The 20,883-nt window shown below is 41.8% G+C and overlaps 1 protein-coding gene across 1 annotated transcript in view; it reads left to right on the top strand.

Moving 5' to 3' along the window:
- LOC126767418 (uncharacterized) overlaps window positions 1–20,361 on the top strand; it is a 35,033-nt gene extending 14,672 nt beyond the window's left edge. The window contains 1 exon segment of the mRNA XM_050484942.1: window positions 19,795–20,361. Within this exon segment, the coding sequence (XP_050340899.1) occupies window positions 19,795–20,361 (567 nt within the window).
- Window positions 20,362–20,883: the final 522 nt, after the last annotated feature.

Raw genomic sequence — 20,883 nt, 5'->3', positions numbered from 1 at the left:
TTTTATAAGAGTGTACAGCTGCTGGCGTATGCCGATGATATTGATATCATCGGCATCAACACCCGAGTTAAGTGTGTAGAGCCAAGATTAAATATAAACACAAAGTTGTTATAATTAACTGCACTCTACTTTATTGGTTCTTCTGAACTTAACTGAAAATGTGAATATCACTACTCTTTATAATAATAAAAATTGTTAAGCTGTTATACTGTAACATATTGTTTATTTGTTTGAGTACATTATTTGCATATGCAGAATTTACTGGTCAGTGCTCGAAAAGTAATCTAAACAATAATAAAGTGAACGACCCTTATGCAAGCAAATTGCGTAAGTGTCGTTCTGTGCATAAATTGAGTAAGTGTCGCTACAAAGTAATTAGCGACAATAATAAGGACTGCTGTTTATGCTTAATCGGCATGTTTCATTTTTGATTGTTTATATTTTCGTGCATTGGTTTTTTTAATTATGAAGGCTAAGCTTTAGCTGTGGTTTTGCTGTTGGAGCTGCCGTCGTTGTTACTGACGTAACTCCCGCGCCGTTAGTTCTGCTTTCTCCAGCAAGACGAAATATCTCCCGTCATCAAACAAACAGTCGTCGCACTCGCGACTTGGCGCTCGCGTAACTGCTGGCAGTCATAACTTTGAAGTTGTAGATAATTTCGTCAATTTAGAAACCAGCATAAACACCACCAACAATGTCAGCCTGAAAACCACCGCAGGATAACTCTTGCCAACAGGTGCTACTTCGGACTGAGTAAGCAATATAGAAGTAAAGTCCTCTATCGACGAACAAAAGCCAAACTCTATAAGTCACTCATAATTCCCGTCTTGCTATATCGTGCAGAGGCTTGGACGATGACAACATCTGATGAGTCGACGTTGCGAGTTTTCGAGAGAAAAGTTCTGCGAAAGATTTATGGTCCTTTGCGCGTTGGCCACGGCGAATATCGCATTCGATGGAACGATGAGCTGTACGAGATATACGACGACATCGACATAGTTCAGCGAATAAAAAGACAGCGGCTACGCTGGCTAGGTCATGTTGTCCGAATAGACGAAAACACTCCAGCTCTGGAAGTATTCGACGCAGTACCCGCCGGGGGAAGCAGAGGAAGAGGAAGACCTCCACTCCGTTGAAACGACCACGTGTAGAAAGACCTGGCTACGCTTTGAATATCAAATTGGCGCCACGCACTAAGGGGTATTGGATGCAAAAAACCGGTCATAATTATTTAGGGACCTATATTATCTTTAAATATAATAAAAAACAATATTGAATCAATATATAGCATTTGTTAATAAAAATACATGATTAGAATAGAAAAAAATAACTGGAAATAAAATAATATAATTAAAACAAAATTAATCGGTTTCAGGATAATCTACTTCGCTGATTACATCAGAATCCTGTTCCTCGACAGTATTCTCGTCTGACCTATTGAGATTGGGTGTTGCTGCAGTTAAAATTGATTTTGCTTCCTCCGAAAATGGCACGAGTTTCTTCTTATTCTTTGGGCGATTACAGCTGATAAGTGGATCGGATGTTAAAAGCAGTCTGTTCAAAACATCTCTGTTACACTCGATCCTCGAAAACTTTCGGGCAAAATCTACCCGATATTTTCTGATATGTTTATTTCGGGCCTCAGCAGCCTCCTCGGATAATTGTCCAATTGGAAGAATTGCCTCTTGCAGCACCTGCGCTTCTTGTATCAGGATTTTGTGGACAGTTGGCGACATTGGATACCAACCGTACATTTTCACATACAATTTTGCCGTGTCTTGGGCATAATCATCGAATTTTTGAGGATCAATCTCATGACCACTTGATATTATTTCAAGAATAACTTTAAATCTTTTGATTAGGAACATCAACCAGTAGACCTATTTCATCTTTAAAACATTTTTGTGTTGTCTCTTTTGTTTCCTTAATAATCTTTTTGTCTTCTGCTGTACGGGCTTGCCAATTCTTTATGGGTTCTTTATATGCTAAGTGCAACAACAACTCAAAAAACCGTATTCGCGCGTGGAGTACTGAGAGGCCAAACTTTAAAGCCTCTTGATTTATGACACCTTTTTTTAATTTATTAAAATCTTTTGAAGTCTGACCGCATACATAACATCGCATAGTAGAGGTTGTATCCGTTGCAGCGTTACAAACTTTCCCGTCTACCATTGTCAGTAATATTTTATGAATGATGTGCGCTGATGTTTCACTGTCTCTTGTATCTTCCAGATCTCTGGCTTGATTTTCGATGTATTCTATTTCTTGTTTTGTTATATCTTTTGTTTCGTGAGTAAATTGAGCTCTAATAGGCCTGCAGAATCTCACCGAAGAAGGCGTAGGGTTTTGCCAAATGGTTTTTGTTGTTTCACCATTGAAGGTAACAACCAACCTCACTGGAACAATCGAGCTCACAAATATACTTGAATCGTCACCAGAAAGATTTTCAAATTTTTGCTTAAATAGAGTTTGGTGTGATCCATCGCACCCCCCCTTTTGAAATCAAAAGAAGGCTCTGCTTCTCGGCGTCAGTTAATGTATGTATGACTTCTTTTAAATATTGGATGAGGCGCAAAGCCGTATGATCCAGCAAAGCTTGAAGTTCTACATTAAAGCTAGTCTCTGTAACCGTTATTTTATCTTCCTCCGGGTAAGCACTTTTTTTGCCTTTTGCAGCAAAGAGTAGCAAGGATAGATAGTTTTACGTCCGCCTTGTAATAAATTCAACTGACTCCTTGTGAAATTACCTTCAACAAATAAGGAAATGCTTCTTCTATAGTATATTTTTTTTCCACGTGGTCTTTTTTAGATGAAATTATCTTTCTGATCTTCTTGGCTCTCGTAGGTGTTGAAGTTATTTCCTTAATCATCTTTGAAGTGTGTATGTTTCCGGAAGTGCCCTGACGTACACATGCAGCGAAAGTCAACTCCTCGACAGGTACGTGAGCCCGTAAATCTACAGTTCTGCGCCGCTTACCCTTTCGCTTAATTCACGAAACTCTTTGACTGGACGACCAGGCTTGTGCGACCACGAAGGAAGTTATAATGATGTGCTTAGCCATTCCACGTTATTTTTTACGAACCTCTCATCAGTGTTACGAGCTGCTGACCATTTTCGTTTAAAATCTGTCTTGAAATGCCTCAAAGAACGAGACAAAATATTTCTATCCTCTGTTGGGCATGACGTAAACTGAGCAATTTTATCTTCCAGAAAGGTGAATTTTTCGTCCATTTTTTTCCTTTATGCTCCTTTACAATATCGTATAATTCCATTCGGGTGATATTTTTCACCATTGCTGCAGAATCTGTGAAAAAAAACAAAACCTTATAACATCCTATTTTGTATAGAATTACACCGTGCACTTAAAAAAAAATACCTATAAAAATGGGGTGGGTTAGGGGACAATTTTACTTCTGTTTCGGATAGAAGAAGGTCCAAATTACATTTCCGTACCAGAATACTGGCGCGACAAATCCCGACAAATAATCAAAACCAATAATGTTATACTTTTTTTTTTGTAAAAATACTACATTCTTGCAAAGGCAACTAACAACATCAGTTTAAATGCTTAAATTTAAGAATTAATTGTTATACGTCTTATGCATAAGTACATACCTTTTACTTCCATATACAATAAATAATTTCCAAGTAAATCTCCACACGCAGCCGTATTAACCAAGAGAAATTATGTAAATAATCGAGAACGCCGAGAACAGAAACACGCGTTACACTCAATGATTGGGTTCCGATTGGATCCGTGGCGAGAGCGAGGTAAAAAGCGGGCGGGCGAGGGGTGCGCAGGTTGGAGCGGTTATTGTAAATAGTAAAACATGCGGCGTAAATACCATTTGGGGAAGTTTAGTAAAACCACTTATGACCGGTTTTTTGCATCAAATACCCCTTAGTGCCACGTAGCGAAAAGAAGAAACGACTGGCGCGCTGTTAATAACTCGGCGATAATCGCGTAAGCGGTGTCTACGCCAATTAAGAAGAAGAAGGCGGCCTGCACAATGCAATTTAATATGTGAAAACAAATGTTTGTTTTATATTTTAAATGATTAAATAACATTTATCTTTTCTTTCAGATGTAGTTATTATTTTTATTTAATTATTCTTTCTTTTCAGATTATATCACTATTTTTATTTAATTAATCTTTGCTTTCAGAGTAAAATCTATTTGTATTAAATATATTTTATTTTTTCAGATAATATTAATCTTGCCTTTCAGATATTATTATCATTTTATAAAATTAATCTTTCTTTTTCTTTAGATGTTACAAATTAAGTGTAATTATTATTTATTTGCAGGTATTAATAACCTTTATTTTGTTTCAATCTTTTTTCAGATATTAATTTTTTTTTAAATTAAATAAATTTTTATTTATGTTTGGGATTTTAAGAAAGTTTAAAAGTAGGAATCAGAAAATGCAACTCTGCATCAGTACGTGTGAGGGGAAAAGTGGTTACAATCTTCACGCGGCCTATTGCAGTCTGGTTTTTTAACCGCTCGTCCCTGGCAGGTTTTTTTTTTATAGTAGGGGGAAGCATCGAAAGCCGGAGTGCGGAACTTTAGTCCGCTAAACCTAACCTACTCCCAACTTAAGGCTCTCCCACAGGACATTTAAGTCTCCTCTATTGTGCGGACTGACGGACGCCTAATTTGTTCAAAAAGTCTCAGTTTTGTCATTATGGATGCTGACGCTTCGCTGACAGCTTTCCAACTTTCATTCGACTGACACATTAGTGTCGTTAAATTATCGACCGTAAAACTACCACCGAGTGTGGTTTTTAGTTTTTACCTCGTATTGGAAAATCGAGGGCAATAAAATAGTACATTCTCAGTGTCTTCTATATGCTCTGTACATGTCGGACAGTTCGGACTAATGTCATTGTGGAATCTGAAAAGGTAGCTTCTAAAGCACCCATGTCCACTAAGTATTTGGGTCAGATAAAAGTCTAGGTCCCCATGTCGTCTGTCTATCTACTTGTGGATGTCCGGTATCAGTCGGTGGGTACAACGCCCTTTGGATGAGCAGTTCCACCGCTTAATGCTTTTGTTCCTCTCCTCTGTCTTTGCCGATACTGTTTTAGGCGTTGATAGATGATATAAACGCTCGAGTTCATCTCCCTGGAGGTCAATGGGCAGAATGCTGGCTAATACTTCAGCAGCGTCGGTTGATGTAGTCCGGAAAGCACTTATTACTCGAATCACAGAAAGCCTATGCACTGCAATTATTTGTTTAGCATACGCTTTTATATCCATTGCCTGTATCCATACTGGTGCTGCGTACAGTATTACGGAACTCATTGCTTTCGCTATTAAGAATCGCCGGTTGGAAAGCACACAGCCTGTATTGGTCATCATTCCCGATAGAGCATTGTAAATTTTGTTTGATTTACTGGAGGAATACTCCAGGTGTTCTTTAAATTTTAATTTAGAATCTAATATTACTCCCAGATACTTCAGCTGCGGCTGCGAAATAATCTCGTACTCCCCTATGGTGAGCTCTATTTTTTCTTCTACCTTCCTGGTGCTTATGAGCAAAACTTCAGTTTTTTGCTCCGCCAGTTCCAGACTCACAGAAGAGAACCAACGCACTCATTGCATTTAGTTCTAAGGTCGGCTAATTGTTTGGCCACTGCTACCACCATGAGATCTTCCGTATACGCTATTAGTTTCACGTCTTTTGGTTGCTGTCTTTTTAGCACCCCGTCATACATGAGGTTCCATAATAGTGGGCCTAACACCGACCCTTGGGGTACTCCACTCGAGACAGAGTAGCTCTTGGTACCTTCGTCTGTATCAAAAAACAGCCTTCTCTTTTTAAAATTGCTCAATATAATGTTTATGAAGTACTCAGGGGCGCGTATTTTATCCAGAGCTTTGATTATGTGTGCCCATTTTGCCGAGTTGAACGCATTCTTGACATCCAGGGTAATCAGCGCGCAGTACTTTTTTGTGCCACCTTTCCATCTTTTGCCACTTACTGCACATTTCGCAGTATCAACGATTTCTCATAGTGCGTCAATAGTGGATCTCTTTTTTATAAAGCCGTATTTTCTCTCTGATAGTCCGCCGGGTTTCTGGATTGCTAACTCCGAGCGGTTTCTTATTATATTTTCGTACACTTTGCCCATTGTGTCGAGCATACACAGTGGTCGGTACGATGAGGGTTCTTCAGGTGGTTTCTTTGGTTTTGGGAACAGAACCAATCGCTGTACTTTCCACGCGTCGGGGAACACCTCTCCTTTATGCACGCGTTGTACATTTTAGCGAATAGTTGAGGTTTTGAGCTAATAGCTTATACCTTATAGTTGGTATCCCATCCAACCCAGGCGCTTTGGTGTTTTTGATTTTCTTAGCTATGGCCAATAGCTTTTCTTCCGTGACTAACGGGGGTGAAACTGCAGCTTCGTTTCGTCGCTTAGCATAGGAAATCCGGTTGTGTCTCGGGAACAATGTTTCGACGACTTTTTCCATAAAAGTGGCACCTTCAGGTCCCTGCTGCTTATTTTTAAATCTCAACATACAGATTTTGTAAGCAGTTCCCCAAGGGTCAATGTTTGCATCTTCACAGAGTTTCTCAAAACATGATTTTTTGCTCCGGGTAATTGCCGACTTTAGGAGCTTCTTGTGGCTTTTGTATTCATCTCTAAGGCGATTTTCGGTCGTTTCACTCCGGTTACGCTGTAGACGCCGTCTGGCCGAGTGACAAAGCTTTCTCAGCGTGGAAATTTCATCATTCCACCAATACACAGGCCGCCGCTTATTGTGATGTGATGTTCTACGCATTGTTGCCTCACATGCTGCGACCAGTTCCTTTCGCACTGTCGATACCAAGTGGGCGGCGTCGTCACCCGATACTTTTGATGCACTCCAGACTAGCTCAAACAAGTCTGAGTCGAACTCCTGTTGCTTCCAGCTTCGCTTTCGGAAAGTGTTTCTGCTAAGAAGTTCGGGCTCACGGGAGTACCAGATTTGTGCTATAATTGCCATATGATCGCTGTTTGTGTATATGTTTGACACCTCCCACTTAATGTGCCTACTAAGCGAAACATTTGCAAACATAATGTCAATGATAGATCCTTTATTCCCTTTTTGGTACGTATTTTATGTTCCGGTGTTCAATATTGTTAGGTGCGTTTGACTCAGGTATTCTTGAATTAGCCGCCCTCGATGGTTTGTACATCTGCTGCCCCATACAGTTCATCAAGCATTAAAATCACCCGCTATTATAATCGGTGTTTGGTTTCTAATGAAAGTCTTAAAAGAAAATCTTCGAATTCGGTGATTGTTGCGCTGGGACGAGCATAGCAACTTACAAAATACATATATCCCATGTATATTCGCCCATGTGAAGCAGTTATGAGCTTCTCTGAAGCAGGTCTTAAAAGGTTGACCTTTGCAGGACCATATTGCTGCTTTGCAAGATTTGTCTGAAATCCATGTGCTTTCCGGACGCTGGGAGTATTGTTCACTTAGTATGGTGACATCAATGTTCTCTTCTATGACTCTCTGTTCTAGCAAATCCTGGGCCGCTGCACAAGGGTTGAGGTTTAACTGTAGTATCCTCATTTACTTAGAGACCTCATCATCTCGAGATACTTTGGACAAGTCGTGCTCAATACGGAGTGCTCCCCTTTGCAGAGCATGCAGCTCGGAAGGTTTGTGCATACCTTCGCTGAATGTCCCGCGGTTCCACAACGTGTATAATGGGAAGATCTGTCTATCGAGCTGCAGCAATTTCGCGCCATGTGACCCAGGTGGAAACACTTATAGCATCTGGGAACAAGCGAATATACTCGACGGCGACAGATCGACCACCCGATCTTTATTTTCTCTATTTTAAGTGCGGCCTTGGCACCTTGAGCTCGTATGCATACAAGTGCTATTTGCGTGCCACTACGCGTTTTTCGCAGACTTTTCACACTCGATATCTCCAGAATTTCGATTCCGCACTCTCTTTTTAGTGCTGCGCAGATTTCTTCGGGAGTTGTAATTGCATCGAGGTCTTTGCACGTAATCGTGACGTTGTGGGTCTTGGGCTGTATCTTAGCCTTTTCGCCAACCACCCCCTCCAAGGCGCTTTGGAAAAATTCGGCTTCCGTCTCTGCTCGATTTTTAAGTTCAATAAGTAAATCTCCTTTTAGCGTGTTGCGAATATAGGTGACATTTGAACCCAGTACTTCAAGCCCGCTGTCACTCTTAATTTTTCGCAGAATATCTCCATACGATGCACCATCCTTCTTTGTTATGATTATGGCATCTAGTTTTGTTCTGATTTTCCTTTCAGGCTGGCAGGGTAAATATATTTGTATGTGTATATGTTTGTATGTATTGGAACATACTGTTTATACTGCATGATATGGGGTTGTTTCCCTGCCAACCACGGCTACCCATTTTTGTCAAATATTTCAATACAACTACACATTTTTTCTCTGTGCACCAACACCAACGCACATTTTCGGGTTATTTTTTGTTTACCTAAATGCGATGACCTAGATGCGATGGAGTCATGTGTAGAAGTTCACCCAAGTGAGGAAAGTTCTCTGATCGCCATTCACTTGGGAGTGGCCAGAAACGATTCTTTTACATATGACTCAAGCAGCTCACGACTTCCGGTCTTTGACCAAGTATCCTCTGGGTAGCCTAAGAACATCCGTTCGAAAGCGAGCTAAAGTGAGAAGGCGAAACATCCCCAATAGGGTTGTGCGCTGGGTTTGGGACCCGCCACGTAAAAAGCTGACCCAAATGAAAAACTACCAACAGCCTCGGATGAGAAACCCCCCTTTTGATGACGACCATGGCAAACGAAATAAGGACAATGATATTAGGGCATGCACCTGGAACGTCCGGTCCCTTAATTGGGAAGGTGCCGCTGCCCAACTGGTTGACGTCCTCGGGAAAATAAAGGCTGACATCACCGCCGTCCAAGAAATGCGATGGACGGGACAAGGACAGAGACGAGTAGGTCCTTGTGGCATTTACTACAGTGGCCATATAAAGGAGCGCAAGTTTGGTGTGGGATTCGTTGTGGGAGAGAGACTCCGTCGCCGAGTACTATCATTCATTCCGGTGAATGAACGCATAGCCACAATCCGGATCAAAGCGAGGTTCTTCAACATATCGCTGATTTGCGCCCACGCCCCGACGGAAGAGATGGACGATGTGATGTGAAGATGTCTTTTATGAGTGCTTGGAGCGCACTTATGAGAGCTGCCCCCGCCACGATGTGAAAATCGTGCTTGGCGACTTTAACGTAAATTCAGCTTCCTCGGCGAAACATTCCCAACTGGGTTGAGGCTGATCGACTTCGCCGGGGCTCGAAATATGGTTATCTGTAGTACTAGATTCCAACATAAAAAGATTCATCAAGCTACCTGGCTGTCTCCGGATAGAAAAACTACCAACCAGATCGATCATGTTGTGATAGACGGAAGACACGTCTCCAGTGTTTTAGATGTGCGTGCGCTTCGAGGTCCTAACATCGACTCGGACCACTATCTTGTTGCAGCTAAGATTTGCACCCGCGTCTGTGCAGCAAAAAACGCACGCCACCAAACACAAGGAAGGTTCGACGTCGAAAAGCTGCAATCACAACAGACAGCGGAACGATTTTCTACTCGGCTTGCTCTTCTGCTCTCTGAGAGCACTCGTCAACAACTCGGTATAGGGGAACTGTGGGACGGCATTTCAAACTCCTTACGTACAGCTGCATCCGAAACCCTTGGTTTTCGGAAAGTGCAAAAGAACAACTGGTACGACGAGGAGTGCCGTCTCGCAGCGGAGAGAAAACAGGCTGCCTACCTCGCAACGTTACGATCGACCTCAACACGTGAGGGATGGGATAGATACCGAGAGTTGAAGAGGGAAGCGAGACGCATTTGCAGACAGAAGAAGAAAGAGGCCGAAATGCGTGAGTACGAAGAGCTTGATAAGCTGACCGATAGTGGTAATGCTCGAAAACTCTACGAAAAAATGCGGCGGCTTAGAGAAGGTTTCAAGACCGGAGCATACTCTTGTAAAACCCCCAAGGGTAATCTAGTAACCAATGCCTAGAGCATACTTAAATTATGGAGGGAACACTTCTCCAGCCCGCTGAATGGCAGTGAACGTACAACGCCAGGAGAAGGTGAACCCGATTCCCCAATCGATGACGATAAAGCAGACGTTCCATTACCCGACCATGAAGAAGTTCGAATAGCAATTGCCCGCCTGAAGAACAACAAAGCGGTAGGGGCCGACGGATTGCCGGCCGAGCTATTCAAACACGGCGGCGAAGAACTGATAAGGAGCATGCATCAGCTTCTTTGTAAAATATGGTCGGACGAAAGCATGCCCAACGATTGGAATTTAAGTGTGCTATGCCCAATCCATAAAAAAGGAGACCCCACAATCTGCGCCAACTACCGTGGGATTAGCGTCCTCAACATCGCGTATAAGGTTCTATCGAGCGTATTGTGTGAAAGATTAAGGCCCACCGTCAACAAACTGATTGGACCTTATCAGTGTGGCTTCAGACCTGGAAAATCAACAACCGAGCAGATATTCACCATGCGCCAAATCTTGGAAAAGACCCGTGAAGGAAGAATCGACACACACCACCTCTTCGTCGATTTCAAAGCTGCTTTCGACAGCACGAAAAGGAGCTGCCTTTATGCCGCGATGTCTGAATTTGGTATCCCCACAAAACTAATACGGCTGTGTAAGCTGACGTTGAGCAACGCCAGAAGTTCCGTCAGAATCGGGAAGGGCCTCTCCGAGCCGTTTGATACCAAACGAGGTTTCGGACAAGTCGATTCCCTATCGTGCGACTTTTTCAATCTGCTTTTGGAGAAAATAGTTCGAGCCGCAGAACTAAATAGAGCAGGTACCATCTTCTATAAGAGTGTACAGCTGCTGGCGTATGCCGATGATATTGGTATCATCTGCCTCAACACCCGCGCCGTTAGTTCTGCTTTCTCCAGGCTGGACAAGAAAGCAAAAGAAATGGATCTGGCAGTGAAAGAGGGCAAGACGAAATTTCTCCTGTCATCAAACAAACAGTCGTCGCACTCGCGACTTGGCACTCACGTCACTGTTGACAGTCATAACTTTGAAGTCGTAGATAATTTCGTCTATCTTGGAACCAGCGTAAACACTACCAACAATGTCAGCCTAGAAATCCAACGCAGGGTAACTCTTGCCAGCAGGTGCTACTTCGGACTGAGTAGGCAATTGAGAAGCAAAGTCCTCTCTCGACAAACAAAAACCAAACTCTATAAGTCACTCATAATTCCCGTACTGCTATATGGTGTAGAGGCTTGAACGATGTCAGCAACTGATGAGTCGACGTTGCGAGTTTCGGGAGAAAAGTTCTGCGAAAGATTTATCGTTCTTTGCGCGTTGGCCACGGCGAATATCGCATTCGATGCAACGATGAGCTGTACGAGATATATGACGACATTGACATAGTTCAGCGAATTAAAAGACAGCGGCTACGCTGGCTAGGTCATGTTGTCCGAATGGACGGAAACACTCCAGCTCTAAAAGTATTCGACGCTGTACGCGACGGGGTAAGCAGAGGAAGGGGAAGACCTCCACTCCGCTGGAAGGACCAGGTGGTGAAGGACCTGGCTACGCTTGGAATATCCAATTGGCGCCACGTAGCGAAAAGAAGAAACGACTGGCGCGCTGTTGTTAACTCGGCTATAATCGCGTAAGCGGTGTCTACGCCAATTAAGAAGAAGAAATGCGAGGATAAAAAGTATCTTTCATTTCTTTATTTATTTAAATGAGTGCGAAGGAGAAAACATAATTGTCAATAGTGACAAAAGAAAATCCCAAAAAGGGTAAAAAAAAAACTATTCGTGATCGTACCATCGTAAAGGAGGCTTGAACAACACGAAGGTAAGTGAATGATTTTGCAAATAATTACTTCATTTGTTTTTCTAGCAGTAAATATCAATTGTTAAGTAAGTATGTGAAAAAAGTGTGTGTACTTTAAAATTGGACTGCGCAGTCTAATAGTTATAATACGCAAAAATAAATACATATGTACATATGTATGTATTTTATGCGTTTAAGGCGGCCTGCACAATCCAATATAATATGTGAAAACAAATGTTTGTTTTATATTTTAAATTATCAATAATATTTATCTTTCTTTCAGATGTTATTATTATTTTTATTTAATTATACTTTCTTTTCAGATTTTATGACTATTTTTGTTTAATTAGTCTTTGCTTTCAGAGTAAATTCTATTTGTATTTTCTTTCAGATATTATTATCATTTTATAAAATTAATCTTTCTTTTTCTTTAGATATTACAAATTAAGTGTAATTATTATTTATTTGCAGGTATTAATAACCTTTATTTTGTTACAATCTTTTTTCAGATAATAATAATTATTTTTTAATTAAATATATTGTGTATTGTTTGCATTACAAATAATTATTAATTAAAAATTAAAAAAATTTGTTTGAAATTTTAAGAAATTTTTAAAGTAGGAATCAAAAAATGCAACCCTGCATCAGCCCGCGATTGGGAATATTAGAGCAGGACAGATATACTTTTTTATATGACACTGCTGAATGACCGCAACAGAGATGTATGATCACATGTATACGTACGTGTGAGGGGAAAGTGGGTAGAATCTTTACGCGGCTTACAGCAATCTACCCACTGATTTATTCACTTTACTACCCACTGTTTCACTGGTTTTTTACCCGCTCATGGTTGGCAGAGTTTTAAGTGTGCATTTCAATACACGTGTGAGAGTGTTTAAAGTTATCTGATCTGTAAATTTATGACTTATTTGGTGCGCATTGCATGCAAATGAATGTGTCTGTTTATGTACATATTATATGTATGTGTGTTCAATATATTTGAAAATAGGTAATTATTTTTAATAGTGTTTCGGCTTTGCTGATACTAAATAAGTAAGCATGTTCAATGATATTTGAACATATTGCCGAGAGAAAGAAGAAAAAATTAGTGGACTGTATATATATGTGATACTGAACCTTAACTTTCTTAAATTTAGTCCTCCTTTTGTGTTTGTAATATCGATGCTTCTATTTCTTTACTTTTGTGCCCTCTTCCTTCTCATGATACTAAATAAGTATCAATGTTCAATGATATTTGAACATTTGGCATTAAATTCAAGCATAAATTGAAATGTGTGTTTTATGGTAATTTAGGGACCGATTTGATATTTATCAATAAACACACACACACACCCAATTCTGGGAAACAACGCAAATTATATAAGAATGGATTTGTAGGGGTGAACCTTTAATTTACTTAACGAATAAGGATTATGATTTTGTTACCTATTATACTAACCTTGCGCTCTAGCACTTGACTGTGCTGCTGCGAGATCCGTTAGGCCTAAAGTAGTATACAGGAGTCCTACTGAATAGGGTGGGTCGATTCCGGACTTTTTTCGATTCGGAATTTCTAATAGTGCGGAAAAGTTGCCTTAGTACTTCCTGATTCCAATGCAACTTTTTGTTTTGAGATCGGATTGCATCTTCAACCCCAACTCCGGCCTTGAAATTTCGGAAATTCGCTTAAAATCGTGAAATTGTCTATCTAGCGCCTGAAATACGCATCTCATGGCAAAATGTATAAAACAAAAGTTATTTGTCACGTCATTTGCTACCGAAATGGTATGTGACCATGGCCGTAGGACGAACCGTTCCCGAGATACGAGCGAAAAGGCGGCGCGCCACAGCGCAAGGTGAAAATTGTTGCAGTTCTCAGCTAACCCGTATCGGTCACCCAGAACCCACCGCGTGGAGGTGGCTGCTCTTCGGGTTCTCCCAAGCCCAACCCAACCAACCAACCATATGTCAGGCTTGTTTTAGTCTGAATCTGTGTCAAATTTATTGATAAAATCAGATTTTGTACTAAACTTTGGCACTTGTTGCCTAGATTTCAGTGTAGAGCGTAAAAAACGTTCACGAGATTGAGGGCCAATAACTTTAGAAGATGCCTCTGTCACCAGTTTGACGGTTCTCTCGACTGCCACGGTGTGAGAGGGGAATTCACTAAATTTTCCATACCTCTGCAGTGTCTCCCGACAGCCCTTTTATGAGTTCTTCGTTAGAAACTGAACAAAGAACTGGTGGAACAGTCAAGGTAATAGTCTTCCAGTTAACCATATCGTAATAATTATTAGCTCTGAAATCTGGAAGAGCAAAGAAAGCATTGTGTTGAATGGATGAATCGACAACCTTGCGCAGTTTAGCAAGTAAGTATCTCGACCTTTGAATTGCAGCATAGAGATGGCGCGAGCGATTTGCTTCTTCGCCGATTCAAGAGAATTCTGAATATGCGCTAGAAATAAAAAGCCAAACAACTGAAAATTTTTGGACACGTCTCCAGGCTGCAAATGACGCAATTGTAGATACTGACGATTCGGAAAAAAAAAATCGGAGAAAACTTTAAATCTTCTGCTTACGCCAAATTTGAAAACTGCTTAGACCAGCATGAAGACACAAAAATTATAATCGAAGATCAGCGAAAATTAATTAAAACAGTTGCACTTACTCCACCTCCGAGAGTAGAGCTGCCACAAATTCAAAATCAAGAGGCAAGTTCGGGTATCCAGCTTAAGGTGCCCGCATGCGACACTGAAATTTTCCATGGTGGGTATGAACAATGGCCGTCCTTCCGGGACATGTTCACAGCTGTTTACATAAACCATCCGAAATTATCAAATGCTCAAAAGTTGTATCACCTCAGATACAAAACAAAAGGTCAAGCAGGCGTCATCGTAAAACAGTTCGCATTAAATGACGACAATTTCCACATGGCTTGGGAAGCTTTGAGATCAAGGTACGAAAACGAACGAATACTGGTAGATAAGCAAATAACGATATTGATGAACTTGCCCAAAATTCAAAAGGAAACAAGTGAAGAATATATGAAGCTTCAATCCACGGTTTCCAACTGTTTGTCGGTTTTAGCCACACAAAACGTTCCCACAGACAATTGGGACCCAATTCTGGTAAATATACGCACCGCCGCATTATCAGAAAAATCGTTATTGCAATGGGAACAATCTCTTTCATCAAGAAAAAAAATGCCCCACGTGGCAGCAAATGAAAGATTTCCGAACTACCCAGTATGAAATCGCAGAAAGAGTTGATAAAAAGATAAATAAACCAAAAGGTGTTCTTTAATAGAAGCTTCCAAAGATCCCAAGCCAGTATCAAAAACAATTCAAATAGAAGCTTCTTCAAAAATCAAACGTTCACATCTGAACAGTACAAACAAACGTCATGCGAACTATGCACAGGGGGACATAAACTTAAATCTTGCGAGAAATTTAAGAAATTAAATATAATTGACCGAAACAATTTTGTAAAGTCAAAAAGACTTTGCACAAACTGCTTATCACCTGCACACATGCTTAAAGACTGTGAAAGCAAATTTAAGTGCGTTTATTGCCATAAACGACATTATTCGATGTTACACATTACCAATTTTTCCAGCTCACCCCACAACAGCGCAAACATAAAAAGAGCAACAGGTTTAGTTGCAACAACAAATTCAGAGAACAGCCAAGAAGCACCATGCTGCTCAAAGGCGTTAAAAACCCAAACGCTACATAGAGAAAACCATAGTAGAGTACTACTACCTACAACAGTCGTCTCCATCGAACACCGAGGAGAACTGTTTAAACTCAGGGCCTTAATAGACCAAGGACCGCAACGATCATTTATGGCGTCTAGGGCACAAAATAGGATACAACTGCCTACAAAATTAGCCAATTATGAAATTACGGAAATGGGCGGAAGAGTAGTTCAAAACTCCAATAAAATCTGCTCCATTACCCTAGTTTCCCCCCAAACGGATAAGCGCATTCAAGCAAAAGCTATTGTCTTACCGCAATTAACAAACATGCTTCCAAGCTATCATATAAATAGCAAGCATTGGCAAAAGGTTTCACACCTTAAGTTAGCGGACCCCAACTGCAACACTCCCGCTCAAATAGATCTTCTATTGGGCAACGATCTCATACCACAGATAATACTCGAAGGTATTGAGAAAATTACAAAAACACTTCTGGCGCAAAATACCATTTTCGGATGGGTCCTAAGTGGACTAGTTGCGGAACCAGTTGCCACGATGACAACTCAAGTTCAGGAAATCTCCAACGAATAACTCAATACGCAATTAAGAAAATTTTGGGAGTTAGAGAACCCCCCCCCCCCCCCGTATCAATCACAACCCCTGAAGATCGGTATTGTGAGGATTTTTATAAAACCACAACTACTCGATCAGTAGATGGCCGGTACGTCGTACGACTACCACTAAAGCCAGAATTTCCCCGCACACTCGCCTTAGGTCATTCCCGCACCGCTGCTATCCAACAATTTTTAAGTATGGAAAAAAACCTACTTAAAAAAGGCGACCTGAAACCAGAATATGATAGGGTCGTAGAAGAGTACCTCCGTTTAGACTTCCTCCATATGGTCTAAACGGAGGTACTCTGTCAGCGCTGGCGAAAAAATCATACAAAGTAAATACTACTCGTTTTATTTGCCACATCATGCAGTAGCAAAGCCAGACAAAAAAACCACAAAGGTAAGAGTTGTGTTCAATGAATCAAAATCCACTAGTTCAGGAAATTCCCTGAATGACATTTTATTTGCGGGACCCACGCTTCAGCCTGACCTAATGCTGCTTATCTTAAATTGGCGTATCTTCAAATACGTATTCAACGGGGACGTCGAGAAAATGTATAGACAAATAGTCGTACATAAAGACGATCAAGATTTTCAAAGAATTATTTTCAGAAAATCCCCCACTAGTCCACTACGCGACTTTAAGTTAAAAACAGTTACTTTTGGCGTCAACTGTGCCCATACTTAGCCATTCAGACACTGCACGAATTGGCAGAAAACACCAAGTCAGAATTCCCTCTGGCAACCCAGGTGTTAAAAACGCAAACGTATGTTGACGACATTTTGTCTAGAAGTCACAGTCTTCCACAAGCATACGAATCCTTATCATAGGTTATAAGAGCCCTCAAAACCGCAGGGTTTCCACTGAAAAAGATTACTGCAAATCACTACCGAAATCCTTACCGAAAGAAAACTTGTTGGACACTAATTTCCTTAAATTCGGAAAGGAAAGTACAACAAAGACTCTGGGGATTCAATGGAATGCGATATCTGACCAGTTTTCATACACTACCGAGTCAATATCTGCATTATTCGCCCATTACAAAACGCCAAATTCTATCCTCTGTGGCGAAACTTTTCGACCCCGCAGGATGGCTTTCGCCAATTATGATACAAGCGAAAATCTTGATACAAGAATTATGGCTAGATGGGACCGACTGGGACGAACAAGTAAACCACTTCGTTTAGAAAAGTGGTCACAGTTCGCGAGCAATCTAAACGATATCTCACAGATACAAATCCTACGGTGGGTAAATTATTCCCCCGAACACAAAGTCGAATTACACGGCTTCTGTGACGAATCTGAGAAGGCATACTGTGCCACTTTATATGTGCGCATATAAAGCGATAACGCGACCACAAGCCACTTATTAGTAGCTAAAGTTAAGGTGGCTCCTCTAAAAACGCTAAGTCTACCTCGACTTGACCTCTGTGGCGCCCTAGTACTCGCAAAATTGGTTTCCATGGTGCAGACCCACTTAAACATGAAGAAATACAGATTGCATCTCTGGTCCGATTCTGAAATCCTTCTAGCCTGGTTGGAAAAACCACCACATGCATGGAAAACGTACATTTCTAATCGTACGTCACAAATAATTGACCTAGTGGGATCAGCCACTTGACGACACGTAGCCAGTGCTGACAATCCTGCCGATTTAGGTACAAGAGGGTGCAAGCCGATGCACCTTGCCACCACCACCCTCTGGTGGAATGGCCCCCGATGGTTAACAGAATCTCCCGATTATTGGCCAAAATCGCCCATGCGCAATATAATTGCCCCAGAAAGTCGAAAAATCGACTGCTTTCACGCAACATTGGATGATAATGACATCATTGAGCGATTTTCATCGTTCCCTCGTGCCCTTCGAGTTTTCGCCTACATGCTAAAGTTCGTAGAGCGACTCAAAAATAAAATTAAGGGAATTCACCCAGAATCTAACCAATGCGATACGTTAACGCACCTAGAACTCCAAAAGGCAAAGGTCGCACTAATCGCATCCGATCAAATGCGCTACTTCAGCCGCAATATCTCATTATTAAGAGAATCAAAACCCATTGATAAAAGGAGTTTAGTCTTGGTTCTTAACCCATTCTTGGACACGAAAGGTCTGCTTCGTGCGAATGGTAGGCTTGCTAACTCAAGCCTGACGTACAACGAACGCCACCCTCTAATTATAGCAGAGAAATCCCAACTTGCCACATTACTCCTCAGTTATATCCACTTACTCATGCTTCACGCGGAACATCGCCTAATGCAGCATATAGTCCGTCATGAGTTCTATATTCCCCGCCTTAAGCCCCAAATAAAGAAATGCGTTGACATGTGCAAGATCTGCACTATGCGCAAGCAGAAGTTGCGAACACAGATTATGGCAGCACTTCCACCGGAACGCTGCAACTTCGCTCTGCCCTTCACCGTTACAGGTGTCGATTTTGCTGGGCCTTTTCAAATAAAGGCTTCCATGCTAAGATCTCCCACTCTCATAAAAGGCTATGTGGCTGTCTTTGTCTGTTTTACGACAAAAGCAGTGCACCTCGAGCTATGTACGAATCTGACAAAGGAGCCTTTCTCGCGGCATTCGCTCTCTTCGTCGGACGACGCGGCTTCCCATCAAAACTGATGAGCGATAATGGTAAAACTTTCATTGGAGCCCAAAGAGCCACTGAAAAGGAGTTTGTGGATTTTACCAAACAAGTCTCACCAGAGATTGTACAAAGGTATGCTCCCCAAGGTATTAACAGGCAATTTATCCCCCAGGCGCACCTCATATGAGTGGTTTATGGGAATCAGCAGTAAAAAGCTTTAAATACCATTTCAAAAAAGTAGCTGGAAACTACAAATTTAATTATGAACAGCTCACCACACTGTTAGTGCGAATTGAAGCCGTTCTCAATTCACGGCTACTCACAACCCTCTCGCAAGATCCCTCTGACTTCACAGCCCTGACACCAGGGCATTTTCTCAAAGGAGCACCCATTCTGGACATACCTGAGCCAGGCGTGGGGTCGCTATCTTTATTAAATCAATGGGAGAGAATAAAAATTCTCCATCACGATTTCAGCCACCGATGGAAGGAAGAATATATAAAGGATCTTCATAAAAGGTACAGGTGGAAGAGTCCAGAAAGGCGCCAAAGCTTGGAGATTGTGTCCTCATCCATGATGACTGTCTACCCCCTACCGAATGCCGGCTTGGCCGCATAGAAAAACTACACTACGGTTGCGACGGTCTTGTGCGAGTTGTTGATCTCCGCACTCAAAGCGGTATGTTAACCAGACCGCTCGTGAAACTATGTTTTCTGCCATGTAGTAGCGAAAGCGCATATGATGAAAAAACCGCCGGTAATCCCGCAAACAAAATTTAAAAATCAAATAACTAATCCATAACCCGCAAACAAATTAAAATCAAATAATTATTCGATAATCCCGCAAACAAAATTAAAATCAAATAATTAATCTATGAACCCGCAAATAAAACCTAATCGAAACTAATAACGAATCTAACCGCAATGGTCGATCTACATGACGACCCATTCTTGCCACATACCGTGGCACAATCGTCATATAAATTTGCATGCAACAAATTTGTAATTATAATAACTTCTTTATACAGATCAATATGGATGTGGATATGCCCAGCGTGCCAACGCCAACAGTGAGGTCCACCATTACTGTGCCACGCCCTATGGCAGCTTCAGCGCCACGAAGCCTAGCGGCAAAGCCTCCTGCAACCGCTCCTCGTAGTAGTACGCGACCACTACCACCCTCCTCAGCAACAGTCGCGGAGCCTCCGCGCAGCCGATGTCCCCTGTGTCGGCGCTCTCATCGGCTACAGCATTGCAGCATTTTCCGTGGCATGCAGCCCTTACAACGCCAGAAAGTTGCTCTGGCTCACGGACACTGCCTGAATTGTTTGGCGACGGCACACAACACGCAGTCATACGTCAGTCACCCTATGCCAACTGTGCAGCGGGCCGCCATGCGCCAACGCTCCGCGGGCAGATCGCAGCAGACCAGCCGTCCGGGTCGGCAAAGAAGGCTAATAGCCCCTCCTCCAATCATATCGAGGCGAAATGAGGCATCATCACGGCGTCGACAGCCTCGGTCGTCATACCACCGCTCCACTGGCCTCAGCAGTGTTGTTGCCACGCTGCAACAACTACAGCGACTGCTAGGCTAATATTCGCCTAGGTGGCAAGGATGGCTAGATGAGTTAGCGCCCCCCTCAACACACGTCCTTGGACGATAATACACGACACCACACATGAAGACACCACACACGAATATATCACACATGAAGACAAAACAAATGACAACATCATACAGTTATGCCGTTATACAGCGTGTTCACCACTCAGCAGCCCTTAAAAGGATCAGCAGTAACGAGCAACGGCCCTTTTTTCGTCTCCCGTTCATAGTTCTCCGGCGGTTCGTAGCAGTGAAGCGAGTGCTGACGACGTGTTTTTGTTACTAAGAACTCAAAGTGGATTTTTTTCTACAAACTGAATTCAGAGATTTTTGCCTAAATACATTCAAAGCGGGCTTTTGCTAAAAGCAATCAAGTGTTTCTTTTTGCATACAATAAATTAAAAGATTATTTGCAAAATACATTAAAGTGGTTTTTTTCTATAAATTAAATTCAAGTGGTTTGCTAAAGTAGTACAACTGATTTTTTACTAAATAAATTCAAGGTGGTTAACTG

The sequence above is a fragment of the Bactrocera neohumeralis genome, unplaced genomic scaffold (genome assembly GCF_024586455.1).
Source record: "Bactrocera neohumeralis isolate Rockhampton unplaced genomic scaffold, APGP_CSIRO_Bneo_wtdbg2-racon-allhic-juicebox.fasta_v2 ctg623, whole genome shotgun sequence".
Lineage (NCBI taxonomy): Eukaryota > Metazoa > Arthropoda > Insecta > Diptera > Tephritidae > Bactrocera > Bactrocera neohumeralis.
The sequence above is the reverse complement of the archived record's forward strand: the minus strand, read 5'-3'. Positions and strand labels throughout refer to the sequence as shown.